This window comes from Buceros rhinoceros, unplaced genomic scaffold (genome assembly GCF_000710305.1).
Source record: "Buceros rhinoceros silvestris isolate BGI_N320 unplaced genomic scaffold, ASM71030v1 scaffold9372, whole genome shotgun sequence".
Classification (NCBI taxonomy): domain Eukaryota; kingdom Metazoa; phylum Chordata; class Aves; order Bucerotiformes; family Bucerotidae; genus Buceros; species Buceros rhinoceros.
The window spans coordinates 98,565-109,981 of NW_010399470.1; the positions used below are offsets into that span (position 1 = coordinate 98,565).

The window sequence follows — 11,417 nt, forward strand, 5'->3', positions numbered from 1 at the left end:
CCACTTTGGTTTGTTGTGAGTTTATATGTTACTCGTATTCAGTGTCCATTATTATTAGGTTTAATCGAAAGACAAATAAATTTTTTATTTCAGGGATTTCTAAAATAGCAACATTTTCTATAATTACAGTATCTTCAATAAACTTATATCTATGTATACAACTGTGGCACGATGTGTAAAAATATGAAAGCTATAAGGGAAGAATAAGGGTTAAATTATTCTCTGTTTCTTCTATTGGCTTCAAAATATTCTGCAAAACAAATACTTCCTTTTTCATAGGGCTACTTGCTCATAGTAAATTTCTCTTTGGAATTTTGTAAAAGACTAAATCTTTTTCTAGGTTATATTGGTATTTTCTTTCTCTAAAGACACCAGTACAAAGTTGGAATATGCTGCAAAGAATAGAACAATAAAGCTTGGGTTTTGTTAAAGGGATCTGACAGTCTGCATGAAAAGTCAGACTTAACATTATATATTGGTTTTATATTAGTTGATAAATGCAGGGAAGAACATGACAATGCCTACAATTTCACGAGATCCTCTAAAGAATGGAACTAAGAATTTGTGCCCAAACATTCAGTATAAAACTCCTAAATAATTCCTTTATTCATCACAGAGCAGCCTGCAGCATGTAATCACGATAAACATACAATATGCCCTATTTGTTCTTTAGGCTTGACCCAATTACCACCAAAGGAACTGGATCAACCCCCTTGAAAGGCCTAGGACTCAACCTTTCTTCTTTAAGAAACACACAATTCCTACATTGCACTGAGTAAACGTGTGTAATTAACACAATCTCTTTCAATACAGTGTAACAAATATATAAGTGCATTTTTAATGATCAAGTAATTTTGGCTTGCTAAAAAGAGCATTAGTTGTGCCAACTTGGTTGCTTAGTTGTGCTTTAGTCCTTAGTTATGAGTTTTAGCTCTTGTATACTGTAAGTATCTAATTGCCTCTATAGTTTTGACCAGTAAACCCTTAAAACTCTAATGTTTATAGAACAAATATAACCTAATGAAAGTGATGACATGTCACAACTCATACAGATTGCACTTTGATGCATTTTTTTTTTACAGTAAGACCTTCCTTTTTGATATGTGTTTACATGTTTATACCACATTTTATTTCCGTGTGCAAACAATCACAATGAATTAAATCACAAACACTACAAAATATACCCAATATTTAGGTTTGTTATGAATAATCGCCTTCCTTGTAGTTGTATGAGTCTCGTACTTCCTCTTGTACAAATTCCTCTTTTTTCTCCCAACCATTAGGCCAGCCACCATTGACCTGGGTTGTAGCACCATAAGACTTGGTGGTACCATAATTTACATAATTCTGAGTAATGTCCCCCGTCTCTTCAGCAAGTTCGTCTTCATGAATAAAGCCACATTTCTCTTCACTCGTCTGTTCAGGGTCTGCCCAGGGTTGCTTCTCTCCTGAAGCAAATATGCCGTAGAAGATAACACCTCCGTAATGAACTAAAGCAGCAATGAGGAAGACGTACTGCCACTCTTCACGTGTCTGTAAAGAAGAAATTTGCTAAATCAGACGAGGGCATAGACTTCTCTAACTTATCTGAGCTGAAAGATTTAAACTAGGGATTTAAACCAATTTAAAACATTTAGGTGTCCCCTTTCCAATTATTTATATCCATCTTGCTTTGGATGTGAAAAATCATTATTTGTTAGCCTACAAAAGCATTGATGTGGTGAACATAGATGCTCATAACACGCTTCAAATGTGCAAGTTCCTGGATGCTATCCCCTGGAGGCCCCAGCCTCTAACACGGGTATCCTGGCAAGCTGTACTATGGAAAGGTCTTTTTCTTGAAACCAGTAGTATTAACCTGGAAGGTTTGAAAACTGCATTGCAGTTTACCTTGTTCTTTGTCATTGCTCCGACAATTATAGGGCAAACCATCCCAGACAAGGTCCCGACTCCATTAGAAATCCCCATTAAGATGCTGGCGTACCTCGGGGCAATATCTAAATGGTTGACATTGAATCCTGCAATACAAAGGTCAGACAAAAGCAGAGCGTCACTGCAGTTCTGAAAAGTAAAGCCTTCACTTGACAATTTTAATATGTTTTATTTGGGCTGTTTAATTGCATTTCTTTTTCTCTAAGGGGCTTATAATGGTTAGATATTTCTACAGAGACTTTGCATTTTCATTTTCTTCTAAAAAGGTATCATAAAGGTATTTACTTCCTCAAATTGCAGTTTTAAAAATAATTCCAGTAGTGGCTATGAGGAGTAGATAATCTGGAAGATATTTAGGCAGGGAGAAAGTTCACGTTTAGCAGTGTCATTCATGAGCATTTCATGCTGTAAATAACACATCATTTCTTCTCCCAGCTTGCACCACTTTCCTATTGCCTACATTTTTCTTCTTTTTGTCACAGCAGAAGGGAGTTCTTCTGTTCTTGAGTGGTAACATGAAGTAAAAAGACAGTATCTATAAATTATTTATTTATTATTTTTGTAAATATTTTTTCTCTTGCATGTCCAGCAGATTAATTCATCCAAAATTTATGCAATAACTATTTAAATAATGTTAGAAAAAACACAAGCTTCTCTGATGTGACAGAATTCATTGACCCCAAAGTAAGACCTTCAAAAAACAAACACAGAAACCAAATCTTTGGATCCGGAAAGATAATAAAAGGGGAAACGCAGTGTGATGTGGATAACTGTTAGAGAAAGTGCAACATGCTCATCAAGCTGTACCAACCAGGGATGATACCTTGCAGAACGCGTGGAGTTAAGGGGAGGTTTGATTAAGGAGACCTTTGATGTTTGGCACAAAAGAAAAGCGAGCCTGTTTCAGCCAGAAGGAGCCAGCATGGGAGAGGATACCAAGGTCACAGAGGGAAAACAAGGGAAGGCAGAGGTGAAAGAGTGCTATATGAGCAGGAAAGGGGGAGAGCTGAATTTTAAATCACAAAAATATATAAAAATGTATTAAAAAATACAGCCGTAACAAAGCATTATCTAATACACTGTGAAAAAAGAAGGCCTATATTTAAATAAAGACATGTAAATTTAGGCATCGTATAATATCAGTCCATCTATGTTATATATTAGATTTTGAGAAAAAATTACGGTGTACATTAGCACCTCACTGAAAGGAAGGTCTTATTTATTGCAATGAATATGGAAAATATTGAAGTATGAACAAAAATCATCTCATATAAAAGCTGTGGTGCTGATTGAACTTTCCTTCATAATGATCGCAAAAAACTCACATCAGTTGGAATTCTGAGGTTTGCTTAAATGACTCTCAATGAATAAAACCTCTTAAGATGAAATAAGTTACTAATGACAGGAACATAATCTTACCAGATATGGCGAATCCACTAAAGCCTACAGCAAGCACTAAGAACGAAATAGCCACTCCTTTACTGTGAGAATATCCCACCACGAGCAGCAGCGTTGCTTCCATACCAAAACCTGGGGAAATCAGAAAGAAAACCAGGCTTCAGGTTTAATTCCCGCTCAAGTATTCCAGGCCTTAGCATGTGGAAATAATTCATAGAAGACAAAATGTTACCTCAGAGTGGAGTATAATCAGGTATTTCTCTCATCCCTAAAAAACACACGTTCTGGCTATCTCAAATAATCCTTATTTTATTCTTTTTAATTTATTGTTGCTTCCTGTCAGTTTTAAGATGAAAATAAACACTTGTGATTCGGTTAGGTCATTCCAGCCCACCCCAATGGGAATGTATCCTTAACCTGCTCATGAATTCTGCAGCCCTTATCACAGCCAGGATTTGACTCCTGTGACTTCAACCTCTCAGCAGTCATACAGGAACCACAGGCAGCTGTCGGGGCTCTCCTAGTGCAGAGGGTGCGCCAAAACTGCACAGCGTAGTGCTTCGGCACACCGTTTGGGTTTACTGCATGGACATCGAAGCTTTGCAATGAAAGACGAAGACTTACCTCCACAGTTCATTATTTTTCTCACAGTAGTGGTTGAAAGAATCTGCTTGCTTCTTAAAAAGTCTGCAATTTGTCCCCCAATAGGAACGATAATTGTCATCACTAGATGTGGCACAGCAGATAAGATACCCACCTGAAATAAGCAGAGTATAAACTGTAAGAAAACACTGATTCTTCATTTTCTGAAGCATTCAGCAACTAATCAATTGTTTCTCTTCAATTTCAGGCTGTGTGCTAGAAGTAAAAGCCTTAATTTGTTTTGTTAAATGAACAAAGCTGGTGGTGTTGTAGTTGTGTTTTATGAAGGACAGCCAGAGTTTTTAACAACCTCTGATTCCGTGACATTTTTTGTTTACAGATTATTTTCACAGTTTATATTTAAGCTAATGGCCTTTTCCCCCTGACTTAGAGCCCCTCTGCCCTTTCTTTTCGGAAAATTTGTGCTCAAACGAGTTGAACTGCATTGCTAGGTTTCTGTTGGTGATGTGTTTGATGTAGCGTTGCCCAGCAAACCTAAACCCATTCCCTGAGGGTCATCCTCAGGTGCACAATGGCCGTTTGCCTTTGATTGCTGACCATCAAGCTTCAAATTTCACACGGGCAAAAGCCTTGTCTGAAAAATTCTGTACGTGGTGAAAGATAACACTCCAAATATCCACTGACAGTGTTCCAAACCTGTACATGCTGGCAAAGGAAGACATGGTCATTTTGTGATGACTGTTCAGGATAGAAGGATGTATTTGAAGACCCTCAAAAGCAGGATGGGGTTTCTGTGAGCAGGACACGAACTGCAACCTGCTCTCTCCTGTCAATGTAACCACCTTCCAGATGCGTGGTTTAGTGCGCATGGCGCCTTCTTCTAATAGGGAAAGCTGATTGTTGTGGGTACCTGAAAGAGCGCTTAGGCACAGGGGGTTTGCACCACTCCTCCCTGAACTGTGTATCGGCTGTCCTGGGCTTTGACCTGGGTTCCATCCGCACGGAGCAGGCACACTCCAGGAGAACAAAAAGAGAACAAGTTTTCTCTGCTCTCCAGTTTAAGTTGTGAAATTGGGTATTTCACTGCGGTTTATATATGTGGCACTGGGATTTACGACAGCCAGCTTCAGGCTGATAGATGTTCTCCCAGTAAGGCAGGTACTAATTCTGACATAACTGTGGTATTGCAGTTTCTGCTTCAAGGTGTTCCTGATGGAACAGTAACTATTCGTTTGTGAACGTCCATATCCACAGCAGGTGCAAACTGACTTTGCAGTCATTGTTTACAAAGCTCCACATTTCTTTGAATACACCCTAAGAAAAATCTAGAGCAAAATGATCAGATTAATTCTACAGGCCATGTCCATTTTTCTTGCATGTGTTAACAGATGTTTCAAGCTTAGCAAAGCTTCTTAAAACAGCTCCGGCTAAAGATGGAAGCGCATCTTTAAATGCAGAGTAACATTATAAAATTTTGACAATACTTTATAATATGGCAATGCTTTTGAAGCTGCTCATCTAATTGTCACTTACACCACAATTTAGGGTGACAATACCTCATGGAACAATATCAAAAGAACACAGTGACTCAAAAGCATGAGCCGCCATCACTTTCACAAGAAAATTAGAAATCTCTGTTAGTAGAAAGCTTACTATACACTCTGAAGGCTTGTTTGCATGTGTGCATACTTACACTGCAGCTCTGATCCAAAACTCGTATGAGTTATGGAGAACCTTAAATAATCGCTATGCCTCATGTTTTGCCACCATCTCCTTCGCTTCCAAAGTGAAAAACGGGAAGCAGTTCTCACTACTTTAAAAGAGGATATAGAATGGTGATAAAGGGTACTATCCTTCCTAAATCTAGGTGGTCCTGCTTTGTAAAATGCACCTGGAGAAAAGGAACCACCTGTCAATGCTTTCTTTACAGCTTCAGTGGGATCCTGTATCCCCTGGGATGTCAGGGACAGAGTGTGATGGGTGTCTCAGTACCTTCCTAATACCACACATGATCTGGGTTTCCAGCACTTAACTGAAGATCTTTGTGCAATATGGCCCCAGGTAGATCATAACTAAATCTCATCCTGCCTTCACCTTCCCCTGACCCTTTGTCACTGTCATTACTTAGATGTGCTGGTCAAGGGAACGGTAAATGGGAGGGAGAAGATTTAAGACTTGTAAACCTGTGACACTCAGAACAATTTTCCTTCCTCTTCCTGGTAAATACCATACAGGGAGTTCTAAGACAAAATCTTTATGTTATTTTTACATACCTTGCTTATTTCAAACCCAAACACCTCCTCAAAGTAAGCAGGCTGACTAATAAGCAGCAAGTAAAAAGTCCAGCTTCTGCAGAAGTTCGCAACAATTATTGCATAGACTGGCATAGATGTAAAAAATTTTCTCCATGGAGTTTTGTATTTCTGAAACATAGAAAGGGAGATCCAGTTTGCATTTTGATCATTATCAACGATCCACCTTCCCCTTCTCCCATCTGTTATTTTTACCTATACCCCAACAAGCTCGTAATGCACAGCTTTATGTATCTGAATTCCCACAATTTCAGTTATCGTGAAGTACGTGTATCCACGTTTAATTTAAAACCAAAAGCATGTAAAAGCTACAGTGAAATGCACAAGTGGGGAAACTCGGTGATACTTGGTTGTATCACAACGCTCACGTACAAGTACCATTATTTCAGTCATGTAAACACGAACGTACCAAGTCCACAATGGTAATGTGTCTTTGAAAGCCAATATTGCTGTATCTAAGGTAACAGTCAGATTTTAAGCTGTAAGTACAAGATTTCATCCAGATTTATTTTTAGCATATATTTTAGCATTTAAATCTGAACTCCAGCATCCTGGATAATTTTTTTTTTATCAAGCCTGAGCTGAAACTGCTTGGTCAATAGATTGTTTTGTTTGTTTTATTGTATTTTTAAAATGAAATGCGTAATGAAAAAACAGGACAGATGGGCAGAACTGCAGTCCTGCTGAGTCCCAGCGCCTCTCCGTGAGCCCAGGGTTCTGCCCATCTGTCTCGATCCAAATACAGGATCCAGGCCCTAACGAGTGTTTGAAAATCGCTTCAGCAAGGTTTCAGGCTGAATTTAGCCAATTTGAATACTGGCTTTTCTTCAAAGAGAAACAGCCCAGAGATGGATATATGCAATAACTTGTGTATCTATTAAAAAACACTTACATGAGAGCTAATTAACGAGAAGCCAGTCAGAAAAGCTCGCTTGATACTATAGGAAGAATTGCAGCCTAAATATTTCAGAAGCAATCAAACTATTGATACCAAATAATCACTTCCAAAAAAAATGTTAAATTAAGAAGCAACAATAAAAAATAGACATAAATTATCCAGCAAGGTTAGAATCCCATGGCCATCCTTTGAAGTATTTCATTTCACATCCGATTTTCAAAAGTTGTATAGGTATAAGGAACTGTGAACACCGCTGAACGCTATTGAGTGTCAATGCAGACACACCCTGGAGAACACCTAAAAATGCCAGCTATCAGAGAAGTGAATCCATAATATTTCCAGTTCCCTATTTAATCTGGATCAAAGGGGTTTTGCCTAGAGAAGAATAGTTTATTCCCACGATCAATCAGGAACCAGCATCCTGACGTATTAGCAAACAGAATGAAGAGTGGCAGTGAGGGTCTGCTGGGAACGGATGGTGGGGAAATCTGAGTAGATTAAGAGAGGCTTAAGAACCAAAGTTTCTACTTTCTTGAGTTAGTAGGCGTGGGCTGAGGATAGTTTCTGTAAATCTTTTCAATAGTTAGAGAAATAAGGAAATTATTATTTAGCGGGACAGGATTGTTATTGGCTGGGAAATTCTGAGTTCACAGCCGGTTTTTCAGGAGTTCTTGAGAACTAAGCCAGGGCAGAACTCAGCTGGGTTATGAGAGGCTCGACACCATGTTTCCAGCACAGTTACCCTGATAACGGGCAGTGTTCCTACGGCTCTCCTGGCACGCTCTATTGCAACCTGCAGCTCCTTGCTATTGAAACGCAGAACAGGCAGGATTTGCTTTTTCGGATGTTCTGAGAACCTCAAGAGACACTGAGTAGTGCTTTGCCTCTAGTTTAGTTTTAGGAAGAGGAAAACCTTCCAGAAGCAATTATATAGGAAGGAAATTAACCACCTGAACTTGGACTAGATGACCTTTAATGGTCCCTTCTAACCTGAACTCTTCTACGATTCTACAATCATCTTCGTGCAGAAGCAATATCCACTCTGAAATCCATCAGCAGGTTTTGCATCTCCCCCCAAAAATTCAATTGCTTGAAACATGCCTTTCTGTCTAAAAGAAGAAGGATTTTTTAATTATTATTATTGTTTCTATTTGGGTTTTGGGTGCTTTACTACTTTCTTATGGGAAACAAGTGTGTGAGTGATATTCTTACTTCCATTGCACCTAGGAGGTTGGCACTCTCTCCAATGCTTTCTTCTATGTATCTCCGTTCTTCGTCAGTGATCGTAGGATGCTTTGCAGGACTCTCATATGAAACCAAAAGCCAGAACATGTACCAGACTATACCAAAGCTCCCTTTGGAATGGAAAGAAAGACTTTAAAAAGAAATGTACAACATAGCAGCAAACGGGGAAAGAAATCTGTGAATAATAATAAATTTGAATGGCTATTGGTGTTACTGTTCTTAAAACACAAATATTTTCTACAGGATCTGACTGTCTGTTAAAATGACTCCATAGATTTGTGCAAAATCCATGCAGAGCTGGAGCTCAATGAATTCTCCTTTGTTTCATTTACAGAACGATTTCACTGTGAGTGAATATTCACTGATAATCTCCATTTGTACAATGCAATGCAATGGCCACATGGCAGCGAAGCCGCTGTTGTTTGATTACTGCACTGAATTTCTTACCTGCAAAATAAAGATTGTGGCATTGTTCTCAGCGCAGCAATGCACTTCCTGAGTAGTTTGTTACATTTCTATAAGGTTTCCCCCTAGTTCACATCAATTTTACTCTGCGGGACGTTCTTTTCCGTCAGTTAAGTTAAGGTAGTGCAACTGGTGGGAATGAAGTTATGTAGGTCTTCAGATAAAAATCGGGACATCACAGCCAGAGCAGATGCTCTAAACTTAGTGTGGTGAAAATGAAAGAGTGACATTACATGATCTGAGATCCTATAGAAGCACATAGCGGTTTGCACTGCTTGTACTAGAAGTCATGAAGGTTTCACCATGAAATAGCTTCTCATTCTATAATGCTGTTTCCTACTCTCCTTTCAATTCTGTTCTTTCATTGTCCTTTTCTCTAGACCATATTTTCAGCTTTACATACCCACTTCTGTGTGGGGGTTTTTTTCAACATTTTTTAGAAAGGGTAGGGTAAGGTCATACAATCTTGGAGTGACACAAGCAAAGGTGCCTACCATACACGTAGAACACAGAAGACCACCCAGTATATTGCACTAGAATTCCAGCTAAAGGCATGGCAATAACAGCTCCTGCATAGGAACCTGCAAAACAAGACACGTGTGGAAGAAAAGGGAGAAAAATTCGGTCTCAGAGTACTCATACGTGATGAATGAAGCAAAGAAAAAAATCGACAGTTACTTACCACAGAAGGAAGTGGTCGCTAGCCTACTTCTTTCTAATGGGGGCGCCCACTTGCTCCAAATACCGTGGCAGGCAGGGTAGGTGACCCCCTGGGGAACAGTGTGCCACAAGTTAGCTAATGCTGATCAACCACTCAGGTAATTTCTTTGCATGATTTTTTTTTTAATTGCTACAGACCAGAAGTTGAGAATGGTTTGCATTTCTACAGCAAAGTCTGAGTGTAGCCATATGAAAATTGTAATTCCTATTCAAGCTGAATTAGGTTTTGTATATCACTCTAAATCATTAAAGAGGCCTTATGAAACAGATAGAAACCAGAATTACTTCCTTTTGCTCCTCCTCCCCTTCCAGGAAAGTTTTGCAATGAATTAAAAGGAATCTTACAAGTACCAGAGTCACAGAAAAGATGGATTCCTTCTACTGCTGGGCTGATTTCTCCAACCCTCAGTTTTGGCGCCCTTCTAACTTTTTTTTATCTAGCATTTCAAGAATAATTTAGAAATACAGATTACCATTCCTCTGTAAAAACTAGAAAATAAGATCAATAAGGTCTTAAAAATACGATGTTAAGGGAGAAGTTTTTAATGTCTTTAATGAACCTTCTTGAGAACTTAAAGCAAATAATTGAATGATGCTGTTTGGTTTGATTTTAAACCAGTTATTTTTTGGGTCTCTCTTCAAACCTAGCCTTTAACTGAACAATAGAAAACCAAAAAAAAAAAAAACCTAAAAAAAAGAATTGCATCCTGTAGCATCGAAATTTTAGAGGATATGGAATGTACCGTTATTTTTCACAAAATTCCTGCTTAAAGTTATAGTGCATAGTTAAGAGTCACTCTTCTCTTAATGTGATGTTTCCTATGCAAAAAGTAGAAAAATAACTTCTTGCAAATGTGGAGGTTAACATAAATGTTGATATTTTCAGTCTCAATATGCCTTTTTATACAATAAAGTGTACGAGTTAAAATGAGCTCATGCAACAGAGAGGTGTAGCCCTGAGGGACAAAGAACCTGGGATCACAGGCCTAAAATCTGTCTTTTGGTGAAGAAACAAACTAATAAATTTAGAAGTCAGGCTCAATTTTTTTTTTCTCTTTTAAATTGTGGAAAATCTCTCCTTCATTCCCACAAGAGCATGGTCAGGGCCTGTGATAGAAGCCTCATTCTTTATTATAGGTTTAATCCATGAGGCTGGACAACAAACAACTGATGAGAATAGCACCATATAAGCCCTATGCAGTGCAAGATTTCAGTAGGATTTCCATGAATCACTGTTAAAAAAGTATCTAATTTTCTTCTCAGCAGGGAAAACCTTTGCTATGTAATTCTGTAGATGGAGGAAAATCAAATAGCTGTCGGTCACGCCCTGAAATCCATTATGCTGAAAATCAGTAATAAGCTGAAAGCAATTTTTATTTCCCCCCAAAGTTACCAACTCTAATTAAAAGCTAACAAGCATCTGTCACGTGGACTGTTAGTTCACAACTCCACGTACCTCTACAAGGCCCTGCAAGATCCTGACAAAGATGACACAGCCGTAGTGCACCCTGGCTGCAGACGGTATGAGCATGTTGAGGGAGGACGTCAGCAGTATGGCAGCACCAAACACTCTGCGAAGCAGGGAGAGAAAGGAGAGGAAGGAGCTTCAGTGTTGTACGTGTGCTCACATATCAAAAGAGATGTATTTAAATGTATGCTCTTTACGGAGGGGCTGTTCTAACTGCTGGGCTGGAACAGTGTCTACGTCCACCCAGAGTCATGACCTGTCGATAAGACCCAGACCAGCCATGGACATGGCCACCTATTTACCATAATTTCCTGAGGAAATGCATCTTAGGCAGGCACAGCTGCAGATCTTACTCTCCCTATATATCTCCACTCTT

General features: G+C 38.9%; 1 protein-coding gene across 1 annotated transcript; it reads right to left on the reverse strand.

Moving 5' to 3' along the window:
• Window positions 1-380: 380 nt before the first annotated feature.
• On the reverse strand, window positions 381-11,156 carry SLC17A6 (solute carrier family 17 (vesicular glutamate transporter), member 6). Its single transcript, XM_010131482.1, has 9 exons — window positions 11,030-11,156; window positions 9,536-9,623; window positions 9,348-9,434; window positions 8,356-8,498; window positions 6,207-6,356; window positions 3,955-4,087; window positions 3,352-3,462; window positions 1,891-2,018; window positions 381-1,533 (listed from the first exon to the last, which is right to left on the reverse strand). The coding sequence occupies exons 1-9, from the start codon at window positions 11,102-11,104 to the stop codon at window positions 1,201-1,203; spliced, it is 1,248 nt and encodes a 415-aa protein (XP_010129784.1). The 5' UTR covers window positions 11,105-11,156; the 3' UTR covers window positions 381-1,200.
• Window positions 11,157-11,417: the final 261 nt, after the last annotated feature.

Coding starts and splice junctions, on each gene's coding strand:
- SLC17A6 (XM_010131482.1), bottom strand. CDS start 11,104: ATGCTCATACCGTCTGCAGCCAGGGTGCACTACGGCTGTGTCATCTTT. Junction 8,499..9,347: donor TTCTGTGTTCTACGTGTATG/GTAGGCACCTTT, acceptor TCCATTCCAAAG/GGAGCTTTGGTATAGTCTGG. Junction 1,534..1,890: donor GAGCAATGACAAAGAACAAG/GTAAACTGCAAT, acceptor TCTTCTTTACAG/ACACGTGAAGAGTGGCAGTA.